Source organism: Engystomops pustulosus, chromosome 3, assembly GCF_040894005.1.
Source record: "Engystomops pustulosus chromosome 3, aEngPut4.maternal, whole genome shotgun sequence".
In the NCBI taxonomy this organism is placed as follows: Eukaryota; Metazoa; Chordata; class Amphibia; order Anura; family Leptodactylidae; genus Engystomops; species Engystomops pustulosus.
In genome coordinates this window covers 7,132,679-7,153,794 of record NC_092413.1, presented here as the reverse complement: position 1 = coordinate 7,153,794, position 21,116 = coordinate 7,132,679, and the positions used below count along the sequence as shown (strand labels likewise).

The 21,116-nt window shown below is 45.5% G+C and overlaps 1 protein-coding gene across 3 annotated transcripts in view; it reads right to left on the bottom strand.

Annotated features, from left to right (window-relative positions):
• Positions 1-445: 445 nt before the first annotated feature.
• Positions 446-21,116, bottom strand: part of LOC140120870 (uncharacterized) — a 326,412-nt gene continuing 305,741 nt past the window's right edge. The window contains exons 1-4 of one of the 3 annotated variants that reach the window (XM_072139878.1): positions 5,252-5,375; positions 3,713-4,505; positions 3,232-3,286; positions 448-2,045 (exon numbers count right to left, since the gene is read on the bottom strand). In XM_072139878.1, the coding sequence (XP_071995979.1) occupies positions 934-2,045; positions 3,232-3,286; positions 3,713-4,000 (1,455 nt within the window). In that variant the 5' untranslated portion in view covers positions 4,001-4,505; positions 5,252-5,375 and the 3' untranslated portion in view covers positions 448-933. Of the gene's footprint in view, positions 2,046-3,231; positions 3,287-3,712; positions 4,506-5,251; positions 5,376-21,116 lie in introns of those variants that run through there. The other 2 variants (XM_072139880.1, XM_072139877.1) reach the window with 2 other exon arrangements.

The window sequence follows — 21,116 nt, the reverse complement described above, 5'->3', positions numbered from 1 at the left end:
AGAGGCGCTCGGTGTGTGCAGAGGCGCTCGGTGTGTGCAGAGGCGCTCGGTGTGTGCAGAGGCGCTCGGTGTGTGCAGAGGAGCTCGGTGTGTGCAGAGGAGCTCGGTGTGTGCAGAGGAGCTCTGTGTGTGCAGAGGAGCTCTGTGTGTGCAGAGGAGCTCTGTGTGTGCAGAGGCGCCCGGTGTGCAGAGGCGCCCGGTGTGCAGAGGCGCCCGGTGTGCAGAGGCGCTCGGTGTGCAGAGGCGCCCGGTGTGCAGAGGCGCCCGGTGTGCAGAGGCGCCCGGTGTGCAGAGGCGCTCGGTGTGCAGAGGCGCTCGGTGTGCAGAGGCGCTCGGTGTGTGCAGAGGAGCTCGGTGTGCAGAGGCGCTCGGTGTGCAGAGGCGCTCGGTGTGTGCAGAGGAGCTCGGTGTGCAGAGGCGCTCGGTGTGTGCAGAGGCGCTCGGTGTGCAGAGGCGCCCGGTGTGCAGAGGCGCCCGGTGTGCAGAGGCGCCCGGTGTGCAGAGGCGCTCGGTGTGCAGAGGCGCTCGGTGTGCAGAGGCGCCCGGTGTGCAGAGGCGCTCGGTGTGCAGAGGCGCTCGGTGTGCAGAGGCGCTCGGTGTGCAGAGGCGCTCGCTGTGTAGAGGCGCTCGCTGTGTAGAGGCGCTCGCTGAGTGAGGCGCTCGCTGTGTAGAGGCGAATTTTATATTAAAAATTCCAACTTGAAAAGTCGTCTTTCCCGTTCCTCATTAGAACAAACCATTCCGGCTGTAATTCCCTGACTGTAGAACATCGGACAGTCCTGTGAGGACCACACTCCACACTTTTTTGGCATTGGTTCTCAAGGGGTTAAGCTATACATTAGATGATAGCACGAAGCATCAGGTCCTACAAGAAAGTGCTGATATCATTCTGCATGTCACAATGATGGGATGACATGTCCCACGTTCTAACAATCAAAACGGCTTCTCTCCCGTGTGAGTTCTTAGATGTTCCACGAGACCCGATTTCTGACTAAAATACTCCCCACACTCAAAACAAATAAACGGATCCTCTATTGTGTGATATCGCTGATGTCTTACGAGGGCAGACCTTTGTCTAAAACGTTCTCCACAATCCGAACATGAAAATGGCTTCTCCCCTGTGTGAATTCTCAGATGTTCCTTAAGTCTTGTTTTCCGAGTAAAATTCTTTCCACATTCAGGACAAGCAAACTGATCCTCCTTTGTGTGAGTTCTCTGATGTTTGACAAGATCAGATTTGTGGCCAAAACACTTCCCACATTCTGAACATGAAAATGGTTTCTCCCCCGTGTGAGTTCTCTGATGCTTCACCAGATTCGATTTCTGGCTAAAGGCTCTGCCACATTCTGGACATGGAAACGGCTTCTCCCCACTGTGAGTCCTAAGATGTTCCATAAGAATCGATTTCTTGCCAAAACATTTCCCACATTCCGAACAGGAAAATGGTTTCTCCCCCGTGTGGCTTCTCAGGTGATCCATAAGAATGGATTTCTTGGCAAAACATTTGCCACATTCCGAACATGGATAGGGCTTCTCTCCCGTGTGGCTTCTCAGATGCTCCATCAGAGTCGACTTCTGAGTGAAGCATTTGCCACATTCAGGACACGAATATGGTTTCTCCCCTTTATGAGTTTCCACGTGGTGAACAAAGCCGGATTTATGAGTAAAACATTTCCCACATTCTGTACATGAAAATGGCTTCTCCCCCGTGTGAATTCTCTGATGTTCCATTAGCGTTGTTTTCTGACTAAAACTTTTCCCGCATTCTGAACATGGAAACGGCTTCCCATCCTTGAGGACTCTCGTATGCAGAGAAAAATTAGGTTTTATTTTAAAATATTTCCTACACGGAAATATTCCTCGTTGTCGGAGTCCAGTCATTGGATTTCCAACCAGTGAGTGACTGGATGAAGGTTCTGGGTCACCGGTGGGGTCAGTGGATGGACCTCTGCTGTGGGGGACGGAGGGGACATCAGGGGTCATGGAATCAGTTTTTGGGGTTTTGTCATCTTCTGGTTTATAATGGAGAAGTTCATGGGAATCTCCTAGAAAAAGAGACACAAAAGCAACAAGAGTCATTTCCACTACAAAAAGGTCAAATCATTGGACAAAATAGTGGAAATAGACGACAGAAGACACCACTTTCTACACCCACAACCCCTGCTCTTATGGAGAGGGTCTTAAAGGGGTTGGCCACTTATGAATAAACCTCTTCCATTAGACAGGTCTCTGCATGTAGATGTTCCTGTGTCTTCTGTCAGAGCTTCAGTCTTTCCCTGTTCTCCCCATGCTGCTCTCTGCATGTACAGACAATCCCCGGGTTACGAATAAGAATGTTCTTTAGGTTTGTACTTAAGTCGAATTTGTATGCAACTCGAAACTGATATTTTTTATAATTGTAACCCCAGCCAAAAAATGTTGTTGTCCCAGTGACAATTGGATTTTCAAAATTCCGCACTGTCCTTGGACCAAGGATTATTAATAAAGCTTCCTTACAGACACCTTACAGCTGTTCATTGCAGCCTGGGACTAAAGGAAAGCATCCAGAGAGGTCCGTCTGTAACATGGAGTCGTCTGTAAGTTGGGTGTACTTAAGTCGGGGACCGCCTGTATACACAACTTCCTATTTCTCATTCCTTCAGTCCGTCCTCATGGCGTCACCCACTGTATCTCTCTCACACAGTCCCTCCTCACTGACAGAGACAGGAAGTGGGGGAAGCTCCTCCTATTCATCATTAAACAAAGATCCAAGGAGAGTCTGCACACAGCACTAAGGTAAGTATCGGGACTGCTGAATCACTTGATGGACATTCAGGAATTGTTATTAAGTCAGTAAAGGACATGGGTAACTTATATACAAGAGTGGGCAACCCCTTTAAGCATCAGCGCACCACTAGATACACCCACAACCCGGCTGTTATAGAGAGGGTCTGAACGAATAAACTAGCCATTAGAGTTTGGCGCTTGTCACGGTCACTCACTACTTTCGATTCCCATTTTATCTTCTTCTAAGGTCATCAATAAAGGGTTACTGTATATACTCGAGTATAAGCCGACCCAAGTATAAGCCGAGGCCCCTAATTTTACCACAAAAACCTGGTAAAACCTATATTTTTTTTACTCGTGTATAAGCCGTGTTTGGGTTTTCAGCACATTTTTTAGGCTTATACTTGAGTATATATGGTAATAAAGATATCGGAGTTTAACAAGAGATTCTGGAAAGTCTCTTACCCTCCACCACGATTATGGGGATCTCCAGTCCATTCATCATTTCATCCGGACTTTCCTGCAAAGAGTTAAACTGAGAAAACTGAAAAAGAAACCTTGTCCTCCTAACGTCACAAAAACTCCGATAATCTAAGTGTCCCCCCCCCCCCCCCGAGTGGTGATCAGAGAGGGTCAAAACTCAAACAAGTATTTGACGTCACAAATGTTTCAGCTCTTTGCTGTGCCGGTGGCGCGACCTAATGAGGGGTAAGTGTTGTCCTTCCAGGGTTGCAAAGTTGAGGAGCACAAGAAACATTGGATATCGGATATTTCTGTGAAGCGTTGTGACTAGCGAGTCCATGACCATTCACTACATGAACATATTCTCCTGTGATAGATGTAACGGCGTACAAAACCTCAAGATATCAGTCTATGGGGTATTTCTAAAAATCTTAATTTTGGCTTCTAATGTACATAATAATAGATCAGTCTCAGCTTCTCCTACCTGATGATCGGGGGGGACCTCCTGCTTTATTCCTGGCCAGTCCTGGGAATCTGGAGGACGGGGACATCTCTCTGGTGGATCTCTCCTACTGGATCCATCTATAGGACATAACACAGTGACTGATACATTGTCTACATGTGATGAGCAGATGATGGGGGAATCTGGCTGACTCTCCTCTACAATCAGGGAAGGTCTCCTCTTACCTGGTGATGTGAGGGGCTGGTGGTCCTCCATCATGACCTCCTTGTACAGGTCCTTGTGTCCTTCTACATACTCCCACTCCTCCATGGAGAAATAGACAGCCACATCCTGACATCTTATAGGAACCTGACACACACAATGACACAGTCATCCCCCGGACCCCTCCCTTGTGTTATTATATAATGTCCCAGCATTCCCGGCAGCGCTCACCTCTCCGCTCAGCAGCTCAGTGATCCTGGAGGTAAGTTCTAGGATCTTCTGCTCATGTATCAGTGAATGAGGTGGAGGCTGGGTGATGGGGCTCTGGGTCCATCCTCCTGATACACGGGGGGTCACACACTCACCAGACGACTTCTTCACTACTGTGTAATCCTGTGTATGGGGAGACACTGATCACTACATAGATCCTAAGAATCCTTCACCTCTCCAGTCATTTCCCTGTTGTATTCCTAGAGATAAGAGCCGTGTCCTGGGAGACTCTCACCTCTCCAGTTATCCAGTAGATGATCTCTAGGGTGAGGTCCAGGATCCGGGCAGCCATGGCTCTGTCCTGCTCCATCCCTGATGGGTCACTGATGGGAAGGTCCAACATCTTGCAAAAGAAAACATTAGCTGTGAGATAAGGGCTCATTTACTAAGGGTCCGAACGCCGCGCTTTCGGCTGCTTCCCGAATATATGCGTTTTGCACCGAATTGTCCCAGGATTTTGCCGCACGTGATTGGATTGTGGTGCATCAGCTCCGGCTTTCAAGCAACAGAAATGGGGGGCATGGACGTCGGACAACCCAACGGATTTAAAAAACGATTTGTGTCGCAAGATCAGCACTTACATGCACCAGGAAGAAGAAGGTGAACTCCGGCGGACCTCAGCGCAGCAGCGACACCTGAAGGATATCGGGCGCAGATAGTGAATCCCAACAGCTCCGAATCCTCATCGGAGAACACGCCGCGGGATCGCGAAAGGACCGAGTAAGTAAATGTGCCCCAATGAGGGCACATCACAACCAGAAGACCCTCTGTATCTGTCTCATGGGATGTCATAGATTGAGGATTGAGTTGGAGGATACGGAAGATGATATTTCCGGCACATTAAGCAGTGATGGATCAGAGCTGCCGCCCTCTCCCCGCTACTATCCGGCCAAAACATGGATCAAAAATAAGAATATTTTCCGTATTTCTAGCAGAGGATATAGAGAAACAATACGGGAAACCCGAAGTAAAGAATTTACGTAAGTTGTGGTCAGTATACGACGCAATCCTCATGATCAGTCAAACCATGGAAACCACAGAGGGGGTGACCCGGATTTATCTGGTGACGTCCCTTTACGAGAATCTGACCTGCGCTTGGATCCGGCTATGAAGCCTCCTATGGAATGATGTCACAGTCATGTGATCAGATCCATGCATGGGATAAATATTCGAATGGGATAGGACCTTTGATGACATCACAGGAAGTGCTCAGCATGTGACTGATCACATGATTATGACATCATCAGAGGTCCTGTATAAGAGAAGGAAAATAATGAACTTTATTTCTATAATCAAAGCAGGTGACAGGAGGTGACAGTGCATGTACTATGGTCACAGGAGCTGAGGAGCAGCCTGTATACTGGTGTCTGCCGGATCACATAGACAGGAGGAGGACACACGATGAAAGTTCTATGCAGTCAAAGAATGGGATAGATCTATTGTGCAAGTGCATTGTCCGTGTATAATGTGCTGTGCAGGGAGTCACTAATATCCTGCGCCCTATATCCTGCATGTGTCACTTCCCCACTCAGGTCCCCGGAGTTCACCTTCTTCTTCCCGGTGCATGTAAGTGCTTTGTCCGTGTATAATGCGCTGTGCGGGGAGTCACTAAGATCCTGCACCCGATATCCTGCATGTGTCGCTTCCCCGCTCAGGTCCCTGGAGTTCACCTTCTTCTTCCTGGTGCATGTAAGTGCATTGTCCATGTATAATGCGCTGTGCGGGGAGTCACTAAGATCCTGCGCCCTATATCCTGCATGTGTCACTTCCCCACTCAGGTCCCCGGAGTTCACCTTCTTCTTCCTGGTGCATGTAAGTGCATTGTCCGTGTATAATGCGCTGTGCAGGGAGTCACTAAGATCGTGCGCCAGATATCCTGCATGTGTCACTTCCCCGCTCAGGTCCCTGGAGTTCACCTTCTTCTTCCTGGTGCATGTAAGTGCATTGTCCATGTATAATGCGCTGTGCGGGGAGTCACTAAGATCCTGCACCTGATATCCTGCATGTGACGCTTCCCCGCTCAGGTCCCCGGAGTTCACCTTCTTCTTCCTGGTGCATGTAAGTGCATTGTCCGTGTATAATGTGCTGTGCGGGGAGTCACTAAGATCCTGCACCCGATATCCTGCATGTGTCGCTCCCCGCTCAGGTCCCCGGAGTTCACCTTCTTCTTCCTGGTGCATGTAAGTGCATTGTCCGTGTATAATGCGCTGTGCGGGGAGTCACTAAGATCCTGCGCCCGATATCCTGCATGTGTCGCTTCCCCGCTCAGGTCCCCGGAGTTCACCTTCTTCTTCCTGGTGCATGTAAGTGCATTGTATTGTGACACAATCTGAAAGTTAAATCCCGCTCTCAGTCCGAATCAGCCCCACAAAAAGGATCACGTGCTCCAAAATCCCAGCACAGACACTTGTTATACCCGTGCAAGCTGCTTAATCCCTGAAAAAGGGGAACAATCCGACAAAACTGTGCACACGACCCTTAGTAAATGAGCCCCGATGTGTTAGGGAGGAGCAGCATCCATCTGCTTCATTACAGGGAATCTCCCATCACAATTAGAGATGAGCGAACACACTCGTCCGAGCTTGATGCTTGTTGCTCGGACGAATACTTCGCCCGCTCGAGAAAATGGCATCTCCCGCCGTTTTGCTTTTTGGCGGCCAGAAACAGAGCCAATCACAAGCCAGGAGACTCTGCACTCCACCCAGCATGACGTGGTACCCTTACACGTCGATAGCAGTGGTTGGCTGGCCAGATCAGGTGACCCTGGGATAGACTAGCCGCTGGCCGCGCTGCTCGGATCATTCTGTGTCTGGATGCCGCTAGGGAGAGAGCTGCTGCTGGTCAGGGAAAGCGTTAGGGTGTTCTATTAGCTTACTGTTAGGCAGGAGTGATTCTACAGGAACCCAACAGCCCTTCTTAGGGCTACAATAACGTTATACTTTTTTTTTTTACTTGCTTGTGGCTGGGCTTGCTGGCACTAGTAGTGCAGCTAGTACCATATTGTGAGGAATTTGCTGGGAGACCTGCGACCGTTGTGTTTAGCTCTTAGTGACACACATATCCATCTCAAACACCGAAGTGGGACAATTTATTAGGGGTTTGAGTAGAATTAGGCAGAATCTGCTGATTTATTTTTTTTTCAAAACTTAAAGTGACAGGCACAGCACAAAATCCAGTTGTTGTGTGCTGTCAGTGTAGGTTAGAAACTAGGCATACAAGAACCCAACCGGCTTTCTTAGGCCTACAATAGCGTTATATATATATTTTGTTGATTTGCTTGTGGCTGGGCTTGCTGGCACTAGTAGTGCAGCTAGTACCATATTGTGAGGAATCTGCAGGGGGACTTGCGAACGTTTGATTGAATTAGGCACAGTCTGCTTTTTCTTTTTTTTTTTTTCCTAGGTCCTCTCCTCTCAGTGTCGGGGTCCTCAGGGCTCAGTCCTAGGTCCTCTCCTCTCAGTGTCGGGGTCCTCAGGGCTCAGTCCTAGGTCCTCTCCTCTCAGTGTCGGGGTCCTCAGGGCTCAGTCCTAGGTCCTCTCCTCTCAGTGTCGGGGTCCTCAGGGCTCAGTCCTAGGTCCTCTCCTCTCAGTGTCGGGGTCCTCAGGGCACAGTCCTAGGTCCTCTCCTCTCAGTGTCGGGTTCCTCAGGACTCAGTCCTAGGTCCTCTCCTCTCAGTGTCGGGTTCCTCAGGACTCAGTCCTAGGTCCTCTCCGCTCAGTGTCGGGGTCCTCAGGGCACAGTCCTAGGTCCTCTTCCTTTCAGTGTCGGGGTCCTCAGGGCTCAGTCCTAGGTCCTGTACTCTCAGTGTCGGGGTCCTCAGGGCTCAGTCCTAGGTCCTCTCCTCTCAGTGTTGGAGTTCCTCAGGGCTCAGTCCTAGGTCCTCTCCTCTCAGTGTCTGGGTCCTCAGGGCTCAGTCCTAGGTCCTCTTCCTCTCAGTGTCGGGGTCCTCAGGGCTCAGTCCTAGGTCCTCTCCTCTCAGTGTCTGGGTCCTCAGGGCTCAGTCCTAGGTCCTCTCCTCTCAGTGTCGGGTTCCTCAGGACTCAGTCCTAGGTCCTCTCCTCTCAGTGTCGGGGTCCTCAGGGCACAGTCCTAGGTCCTCTCCTCTGTGTCGGGTTCCTCAGGACTCAGTCCTAGGTCCTCTCCTCTCAGTGTCGGGGTCCTCAGGGCACAGTCCTAGGTCCTCTTCCTCTCAGTGTCGGGGTCCTCAGGGCTCAGTCCTAGGTCCTCTCCTCTCAGTGTCGGGTTCCTCAGGACTCAGTCCTAGGTCCTCTCCTCTCAGTGTCGGGGTCCTCAGGGCACAGTCCTAGGTCCTCTTCCTTTCAGTGTCGGGGTCCTCAGGGCTCAGTCCTAGGTCCTGTACTCTCAGTGTCGGGGTCCTCAGGGCTCAGTCCTAGGTCCTCTCCTCTCAGTGTCTGGGTCCTCAGGGCTCAGTCCTAGGTCCTCTCCTCTCAGTGTCGGGGTCCTCAGGGCTCAGTCCTAGGTCCTCTCCTCTCAGTGTCGGGGTTCCTCAGGGCTCAGTCCTAGGTCCTCTCCTCTCAGTGTCGGGGTCCTCAGGGCTCAGTCCTAGGTCCTCTCCTCTCAGTGTCGGGTTCCTCAGGACTCAGTCCTAGGTCCTCTCCTCTCAGTGTCGGGGGGTCCTCAGGGCACAGTCCTAGGTCCTCTTCCTTTCAGTGTCGGGGTCCTCAGGGCTCAGTCCTAGGTCCTGTACTCTGTGTCGGGGTCCTCAGGGCTCAGTCCTAGGTCCTCTCCTCTCAGTGTCTGGGTCCTCAGGGCTCAGTCCTAGGTCCTCTCCTCTCAGTGTCGGGGTTCCTCAGGGCTCAGTCCTAGGTCCTCTCCTCTCAGTGTTGGGGGGTCCTCAGGGCTCAGTCCTGGCTGCAGAGAGCACAGAGCACAGCAGTGTGAGGTCTGATTACACATCTCTCCAGGGATAATACATAACACTGGCTGCAGAGAGCACAGAGCACAGCAGTGTGAGGTCTGATTACACATCTCTCCAGGGACAATACATAACACTGGCTGCAGAGAGCACAGAGCACAGCAGTGTGAGGTCTGATTACACATCTCTCCAGGGACAATACATAACACTGGCTGCAGAGAGCACAGAGCACAGCAGTGTGAGGTCTGATTACACATCCCTCCAGGGACAATACATAAAACTGGCTGCAGAGAGCACAGAGCACAGCAGTGTGAGGTCTGATTACACATCTCTCCAGGGACAATACATAACACTGGCTGCAGAGAGCACAGAGCACAGCAGTGTGAGGAATGATTACACATCTCTCCAGGGACAATACATAAAACTGGCTGCAGAGAGCACAGAGCACAGCAGTGTGAGGTCTGATTACACATCTCTCCAGGGACAATACATAACACTGGCTGCAGAGAGCACAGAGCACAGCAGTGTGAGGAATGATTACACATCTCTCCAGGGACAATACATAACACTGGCTGCAGAGAGCACAGAGCACAGCAGTGTGAGGGATGATTACACATCTCTTCAGGGACAATACCTAGCACTGGCTGCAGAGAGCACAGAGCACAGCAGTGTGAGGAATGATTACACATCTCTCCAGGGACAATACATAAAACTGGCTGCAGAGAGCACAGAGCACAGCAGTGTGAGGTCTGATTACACATCTCTCCAGGGACATTACATAACACTGGCTGCAGAGAGCACAGAGCACAGCAGTGTGAGGTCTGATTACACATCTCTCCAGGGACAATACATAACACGGACTGCAGAGAGCACAGAGCACAGCAGTGTGAGGTCTGTTTACACATCTCCCTAGGGACAATACATAACACTGGCTGCAGAGAGCACAGAGCACAGCAGTGTGAGGACTGATTACACATCTCTCCAGGGACAATACATAACACTGGCTGCAGAGAGCACAGAGCACAGCAGTGTAAAGACACGCCCCCAGTACAATCCTGGAATGTAAATCCATACTTCCGCTCCATTCTAATCTCCTGTGACCCCTGTGACCTCTGTGATCGGGTCACTGACCCCGGGGTATATTATGTTTGTGTAGCTCTGTATCTAATTTTACTATAAATGTTACATTCTCCCGACTCTAGGACCTGTGATGATGTAATGATCATGTGACCGGTTTGACGTCATCAAAGGTCCTTTTCACCACCTACCCAAAATAAGTGTGACGTCACCGCAGGTCCTGCAGGTCAGTGATTGGCCGTGTTTGTGTGTTAGATTTATAGACGCTTCGTCTTATTGTCACCTAGTAACAGCTGACGTGTGCAGGGGGCGGGACAATCAATCATGTCTGAGAAGTGACTTGTACTGTGATTCCAACGCCTGACTCCCGGAGGAAGATGATTGGCCACGCCCCTGTCACGCCCCAACTTTATCTTCCAGTGTGACGTGTAACCCCTCCCCCCGTGGCTCCTCCCCCCGTGACTCCTCCCCCGGCGGCTCCGGCAATTCCCTCCTGTACATAGAAGTCTATGGGAATGTGAGACACGGACACAGTTGTCACCCGTGTGCCGCCCGTATTTTACAGGTCAGGCATCACGATCATGTGACCCAGAAGTCGGGACAAGCCCCTGACACCGTTCGCAGACCTTACGGGGAAAAACGGATGTCGTACGGGTGACAGACGGATGTAAGGCATCGAAAAGACGCACTGAACGCAAATACGGAAGAGAGGGCGGAGATCTACGAGGTAACAGAGGGAGTCACATCACTCAAAACGGGGAACGGCAGCCAATCACAGCGCGGCTTTCATTTCTTACTATCCGTAGCAAATAGGATTGTGTATAACGCGTGCGTTATACGTTACGTGTTTATATTATAGCAGATCGGACGCGGCTTAGACATTCAGACGAGTCGTGTAGAATTTCAAACGATTTTTACCTGTGTGACCCCAAACCAAAATGAGCATAAACCTTTGACCTGCGACCCCACCGTTAGTTCAGGGTTAAGAGTCGACAGCTTCACTATGCACCAGGAGGCGATTGTCTAATATATTGTGTTATTTATGGTATAAACTTATATTGTTTTATATACTGTACATGTCGTGTGTAACAGTAATTATCTATCAAGCTGTAATTAGTAAAGAAACATTTGAAAGAGAAGATTCTAAACCCAACGCTCCGTGGGCCACATGTATCACTCATTTTTTCTGTTGTTTTTGCGCCTTTTCATTCAGGCGCACCGTTTTTGCGCCATTTTTGCGATTAAACGTCAAATTAGCCGCGCAACAAAAATAAGCAGCTTTCCCTCATCTATCTTACCAATCCAGATGTTTTGCTGCGCAGATCATTTAGGCGCAAAAGCGGGCGCAAAAACACTCCAGCCCGAAGGTGGCGTTATCTGAGAAGAAAGCACTGAGCCCCTTTGCAGAGCTCAGCCAGACACTAGTACAGATAATACAGACACTACATACACTGCAGACACTAGTACAGACAATACAGACACTACATACACTGCAGACACTAGTACAGATAATACAGACATTACATACACTGCAGACACTAGTACAGATAATACAGACATTACATACACTGCAGACACTAGTACAGATAATACAGACATTACATACACTGCAGACACTAGTACAGATAATACAGACATTACATACACTGCAGACACTAGTACAGATAATACAGACACTACATACACTGCAGACACTAGAACATATAATACAGACACTACATACACTGCAGACACTAGAACATATAATACAGACACTACATACACTGCAGACACTAGTACAGATAATACAGACATTACATACACTACAGACACTAGTACAGATAATACAGACACTACATACACTGCAGACACTAGTACAGATAATACAGACACTACATACACTGCAGACACTAGTACAGATAATACAGACATTACATACACTGCAGACACTAGTACAGATAATACAGACATCACATACACTGCAGACACTAGTACAGATAATACAGACACTACATACACTGCAGACACTAGTACAGATAATACAGACATTACATACACTGCAGACACTAGTACAGATAATACAGACACTAGTACAGATAATACAGACACTAGTACAGATAATACACACACTACATACACTACAGACACTAGTACAGATAATACAGACATTACATACACTACAGACACTAGTACAGATAATACAGACATTACATACACTGCAGACACTAGTACAGATAATACAGACATTACATACACTGCAGACACTAGTACATATAATACAGACATTACATACACTGCAGACACTAGTACAGATAATACAGACATTACATACACTGCAGACACTAGTACAGATAATACAGACATTACATACACTGCAGACACTAGTACAGATAATACAGACATTACATACACTGCAGACACTAGTACATACACTACAGACATTACATACACTGCAGACACTAGTACAGATAATACACACATTACATACACTACAGACACTAGTACAGATAATACAGACATTACATACACTACAGACACTAGTACAGATAATACAGACATTACATACACTGCAGACACTAGAACAGATAATACAGACATTACATACACTGCAGACACTAGTACATATAATACAGACATTACATACACTGCAGACACTAGTACAGATCATACAGACATTACATACACTGCAGACACTAGTACAGATAATACAGACACTACATACACTGCAGACACTAGTACAGATAATACAGACATCACATACACTGCAGACACTAGTACAGATAATACAGACATTACATACACTGCAGACACTAGTACAGATAATACAGACATTACATACACTGCAGACACTAGTACAGATAATACAGACATTACATACACTGCAGGCACTAGTACAGATAATACAGACATTACATACACTGCAGGCACTAGTACAGATAATACAGACACTAGTACAGATAATACAGACACTAGTACAGATAATACACACATTACATACACTGCAGACACTAGTACAGATAATACAGACATTACATACACTGCAGACACTAGTACATACACTACAGACATTACATACACTGCAGACACTAGTACAGATAATACACACATTACATACACTGCAGACACTAGTACAGATAATACACACATTACATACACTGCAGACACTAGAACAGATAATACAGACATTACATACACTGCAGACACTAGTACATATAATACAGACATTACATACACTGCAGACACTAGTACAGATCATACAGACATTACATACACTGCAGACACTAGTACAGATCATACAGACATTACATACACTGCAGACACTAGTACAGATAATACAGACACTACATACACTGCAGACACTAGTACAGATAATACAGACATCACATACACTGCAGACACTAGTACAGATAATACACACACTACATACACTGCAGACACTAGTACAGATAATACAGACACTACATACACTGCAGACACTAGTACAGATAATACAGACATTACATACACTGCAGACACTAGTACAGATAATACAGACACTACATACACTGCAGACACTAGTACAGATAATACAGACACTACATACACTGCAGACACTAGTACAGATAATACAGACATTAGATGCTCTGCAGACACTAGTACAGATAATACAGACACTACATACACTGCAGACACTAGTACAGATAATACACACATTACATACACTGCAGACACTAGTACAGATAATACAGACACTACATACACTACAGACACTAGTACAGATCACACAGACATTACATACACTGCAGACACTAGTACAGATAATACAGACATTACATACACTGCAGACACTAGTACAGATAATACAGACACTACATACACTGCAGACACTAGTACAGATAATACACACACTACATACACTGCAGACACTAGTACAGATAATACAGACACTACATACACTGCAGACACTAGTACAGATAATACACACACTACATACACTACAGACACTAGTACAGATAATACAGACATTACATACACTACAGACACTAGTACAGATAATACAGACATTACATACACTGCAGACACTAGTACAGATAATACAGACATTACATACACTGCAGACACTAGTACATACACTACAGACATTACATACACTGCAGACACTAGTACAGATAATACACACATTACATACACTGCAGACACTAGTACAGATAATACACACATTACATACACTGCAGACACTAGAACAGATAATACAGACATTACATACACTGCAGACACTAGTACATATAATACAGACATTACATACACTGCAGACACTAGTACAGATCATACAGACATTACATACACTGCAGACACTAGTACAGATCATACAGACATTACATACACTGCAGACACTAGTACAGATAATACAGACACTACATACACTGCAGACACTAGTACAGATAATACAGACATCACATACACTGCAGACACTAGTACAGATAATACAGACATTACATACACTGCAGACACTAGTACAGATAATACAGACATTACATACACTGCAGACACTAGTACAGATAATACAGACATTACATACACTGCAGACACTAGTACAGATAATACAGACATTACATACACTGCAGGCACTAGTACAGATAATACAGACACTAGTACAGATAATACAGACACTAGTACAGATAATACACACACTACATACACTGCAGACACTAGTACAGATAATACACACACTACATACACTGCAGACACTAGTACAGATAATACAGACACTACATACACTGCAGACACTAGTACAGATAATACAGACATTACATACACTGCAGACACTAGTACAGATAATACAGACACTACATACACTGCAGACACTAGTACAGATAATACAGACACTACATACACTGCAGACACTAGTACAGATAATACAGACATTAGATGCTCTGCAGACACTAGTACAGATAATACAGACACTACATACACTGCAGACACTAGTACAGATAATACACACATTACATACACTGCAGACACTAGTACAGATAATACAGACACTACATACACTACAGACACTAGTACAGATCACACAGACATTACATACACTGCAGACACTAGTACAGATAATACAGACACTACATACACTGCAGACACTAGTACAGATAATACAGACACTACATACACTGCAGACACTAGTACAGATAATACAGACATCACATACACTGCAGACACTAGTACAGATAATACAGACATTACATACACTGCAGACACTAGTACAGATAATACACACATTACATACACTGCAGACACTAGTACAGATAATACACACATTACATACACTGCAGACACTAGTACAGATAATACAGACATTACATACACTGCAGGCACTAGTACAGATAATACAGACACTAGTACAGATAATACAGACACTAGTACAGATAATACACACACTACATACACTGCAGACACTAGTACAGATAATACAGACATTACATACACTGCAGACACTAGTACAGATAATACAGACACTACATACACTGCAGACACTAGTACAGATAATACAGACATTACATACACTGCAGACACTAGTACAGAAAATACAGACACTACATACACTGCAGACACTAGTACAGATAATACAGACACTACATACACTGCAGACACTAGTACAGATAATATAGACATTAGATGCTCTGCAGACACTAGTACAGATAATACAGACACTACATACACTGCAGACACTAGTACAGATAATACACACATTACATACACTGCAGACACTAGTACAGATAATACAGACACTACATACACTACAGACACTAGTACAGATCACACAGACATTACATACACTGCAGACACTAGTACAGATAATACAGACATTACATACACTGCAGACACTAGTACAGATAATACAGACACTACATACACTGCAGACACTAGTACAGATAATACACACACTACATACACTGCAGACACTAGTACAGATAATACACACACTACATACACTGCAGACACTAGTACAGATAATACACACACTACATACACTGCAGACACTAGTACAGATAATACAGACACTACATACACTGCAGACACTAGTACAGATAATACACACACTACATACACTGCAGACACTAGTACAGATAATACACACACTACATACACTGCAGACACTAGTACAGATAATACACACATTACATACACTGCAGACACTAGTACAGATAATACAGACACTACATACACTACAGACACTAGTACAGATCACACAGACATTACATACACTGCAGACACTAGTACAGATAATACAGACATTATATACACTGCAGACACTAGTACAGATAATACAGACATTACATACACTGCAGACACTAGTACAGATAATACAGACACTACATACACTGCAGACACTAGTACAGATAATACAGACACTACATACACTGCAGACACTAGTACAGATAATACAGACACTACATACACTGCAGACACTAGTACATACACTACAGACACTACATACACTGCAGACACTAGTACAGATAATGCAGACACTACATACACTGCAGACACTAGTACATACACTACAGACACTACATACACTGCAGACACTAGTACAGATAATACAGACATTACATACACTGCAGACACTAGTACATACACTACAGACACTACATACACTGCAGACACTAGTACAGATAATACAGACATCACATACACTGCAGACACTAGTACAGATAATACAGACATCACATACACTGCAGACACTAGTACAGATAATACAGACATTACATACACTGCAGACACTAGTACAGATAATACAGACATTACATACACTGCAGACACTAGTACAGATAATACAGACATTACATACACTGCAGACACTAGTACAGATAATATAGACATTACATACACTACAGACACTAGTACAGATAATACAGACATCACATACACTGCAGACACTAGTACAGATAATACAGACATCACATACACTGCAGACACTAGTACAGATAATACAGACATCACATACACTGCAGACACTAGTACAGATAATACAGACATCACATACACTGCAGACACTAGTACAGATAATACAGACATTACATACACTGCAGACACTAGTACAGATAATACAGACATTACATACACTGCAGACACTAGTACAGATAATACAGACATTACATACACTGCAGACACTAGTACAGATAATACAGGCATTACATACACTGCAGACACTAGTACAGATCACACAGGCATTACATACACTGCAGACACTAGTACAGATCACACAGACATTACATACACTGCAGACACTAGTACAGATAATACAGACATTACATACACTGCAGACACTAGTACAGATAATACAGACACTACATACACTGCAGACACTAGTACAGATAATACAGACATTACATACACTGCAGACACTAGTACAGAGAATACAGACATTACATACACTGCAGACACTAGTATAGATAATACAGACATTACATACACTGCAGACACTAGTACAGATAATACAGACATTACATACACTGCAGACACTAGTACAGATAATACAGACATTACATACACTGCAGACACTAGTACAGATAATACACACACTACATACACTGCAGACACTAGTACAGATAATACAGACATTACATACACTGCAGACACTAGTACAGATACTACAGATAATACATACACTGCAGACACTAGTACAGATAATACACACATTACATACACTGCAGACACTAGTACAGATAATACACACATTACATACACTGCAGACACTAGAACAGATAATACACACATTACATACACTGCAGACACTAGTACAGATAATACAGACATTACATACACTGCAGACACTAGTACAGATAATACACACACTACATACACTGCAGACACTAGTACAGATAATACAGACATTACATACACTGCAGACACTAGTACAGATACTACAGATAATACATACACTGCAGACACTAGTACAGATAATACAGACATTACATACACTGCAGACACTAGTACAGATAATACACACATTACATACACTGCAGACACTAGTACAGATAATACACACATTACATACACTGCAGACACTAGAACAGATAATACAGACATTACATACACTGCAGACACTAGTACAGATAATACAGACATTACATACACTGCAGACACTAGAGCAGATAATACAGACATTACATACACTGCAGACACTAGAGCAGATAATACAGACATTACATACACTGCAGACACTAGAGCAGATAATACAGACATTACATACACTGCAGACACTAGTACAGATAATACAGACATTACATACACTGCAGACACTAGTACAGATAATACAGACATTACATACACTGCAGACACTAGTACAGATCATACAGACATTACATACACCGCAGACACTAGTACAATCATTACATAGACTACAGACAGGAGATACTCTACAGACACTAGTACAGATATTACATACACTACACACACTACAGACAGGAGCTGCAGACTCTATTTACAGTTCATCACCTTCTATTTACAAAACATTCTGCAGAATCCTGAGCTCAGAGCAAGAGCTGAGAACTTTGCATAATGTTGCAGATACTACAGACAAGTGTCCCCCATGTAATTCTGCACAGTATCACCAGTGTGTCTGAGGGGGATACTGTGCAGAATTACAGGGGTGCAGCAGGAGACCAGCACTGGGGGATCCCCTCCAGGAGAAGCCACTGCTGAGGAGGTCGCTGGGTGTCACACACCTGGGTGCTGCTGTGAGTGTCTGGGATGTGGGAGAAGCAGAGAGGAGCTTGTAGCAGGATCACATGTAACTGCCTGAATCTAACATTGCGCCTAAACTGTGTTAAAGTAAAGTGATTAATAAGAGGCAGGAAATTACCTTATCACAGTTTGTGATAATTCTGGCAAAACAGTGCGCCAGAATTTAGGCGCAACTACTACACTTAGGCGCACAAAAGTGATAAATGTGGCCCCTTTTGTTTCAGATTCCAGTTTTAGGACCCTCATGGTTATAGTTTGCTTCCGAATATGATGAACCTTTCGATCAGTGACCCAGCAGGGATGGAGCAGGACAGAACCACGGCTGCCCGGATCCTGGACCTCACCCTAGAGATCATCTACTGGATAACTGGAGAGGTGAGAGTCTCCCAGGACACGGCTCTTATCTCTAGGAATACAACAGGGAAATGACTGGAGAGGTGAAGGATTCTTAGGATCTATGTAGTGATCAGTGTCTCCCCATACACAGGATTACACAGTAGTGAAGAAGTCGTCTGGTGAGTGTGTGACCCCCCGTGTATCAGGAGGATGGACCCAGAGCCCCATCACCCAGCCTCCACCTCATTCACTGATACATGAGCAGAAGATCCTAGAACTTACCTCCAGGATCACTGAGCTGCTGAGCGGAGAGGTGAGCGCTGCCGGGAATGCTGGGACATGATATAATAACACAAGGGAGGGCTCCGGGGGATGACTGTGTCATTGTGTGTGTCAGGTTCCTATAAGATGTCAGGATGTGGCTGTCTATTTCTCCATGGAGGAGTGGGAGTATGTAGAAGGACACAAGGACCTGTACAAGGAGGTCGTGATGAAGAAGGATCTACTAAGAAGGTACAAGGACAGAGCCATGGCTGCCCGGATCCTGGACCTCACCCTAGAGATCATCTACTGGATAACTGGAGAGGTGAGAGTCTCCCAGGACACGGCTCTTATCTCTAGGAATACAACAGGGAAATGACTGGAGAGGTGAAGGATTCTTAGGATCTACAGAGGGGAGAAAAGTATTTTCCACTGCACGAAGAAAGGGGAAGTCGGTAATTTTTATTCTAGGTCACTTCAACTGAGAGTTTAAAAAAAAATCCCCAAAAATCACATTGTACAATTTAAATAGTTAAAGGAAATTTACCACCAGGATCGGGGGTTATAAACCAAGCACACTTACATGCCGGTCTGTGTCCCGTCTGGAGAGAACCGCTCTTCTTTCAGCTCCTTATGCCCTTGCTTTTACAAAACAAACCTTTTAAAAATTCTGCAAATGAGCCTGTGGGGCTCCGGGCTCAATAGCTGTTAATGCAGCCAGGAGCCTCATTTGCATAATATTTGCATAATATTGAAGTCTTTTTTTTTCTTCTTAAAAACAAGGGAATAAGAAGCTTAAATAAGTGAGGATCCTGCCAGAGAGAGCAGGCGCCAACATGTCAGTGTCCTTAGTTTATCATCTTTGATCCTGGTGGTAGATTTCCTTTAATTAGCATTTTATTGTATGAAACGAGTATTTGATACAATAATATCAAAACAGATCTTAGTATTTGGTCCAGAATCTTGGTTCTTTGATCCAGAGGTGGTATGTTGGCACTGCAGCAGGGGTTCTGGTCCACTTCTCCATACGGATCTCCTCCAGATCTTTCAGGTTTTGAGACCGTTCCTGAAGAGCATTGAGTTCACACTGAGGACCTTGAGGTGCTTGATGCGGAGCCGCTCCTTAGTTGCCCTGGCTGTGGGTTTCGGATGTTTGACCCAACCACGACCCATCTTCAATGGTCTTTTTGAGGGATGGAGGTTGTTTGAAACAATCTTGCGATACTTGGCCCCGCCGTCCTCCCTTCAGTACTGGGCAGATGTCCTTTCCCACTTGCTGAGAATCTCCCCCCCCCCCCTCCCCAAGTCTGATGTTTCCACCCCCAGGTCTCATGTCTGGGACAGTGTTCTTAGGGTTCTTCTCATCCTTCTTCTTCCTCCAAACCAAACAAGTGGCGTTGATCCCAAAAGTTTTATTTTGGTCTCATTGGACCACATGACTGTCTCCCAGGCCTCCTCTGGATCATCCAGATGGTCAGTTAGGAACTTCAAAAGGACCTGGACGTGTGCAGCATGAGCAGGAGGACTTTGTGTGTCCTGCAAGATTGTAATCCATGATGGCAAAGTGTGTCACTAGTGACCAGATCCTCCTGGGTAGTTCTGGGCTGATTCCTGAGCTTCTTAGAATCATCCGACTCCACGAGGTGAGATCTTACCTGTCCTTACTCAGCAGATCTGGAGAGTTCAAACCGTTACAAATAA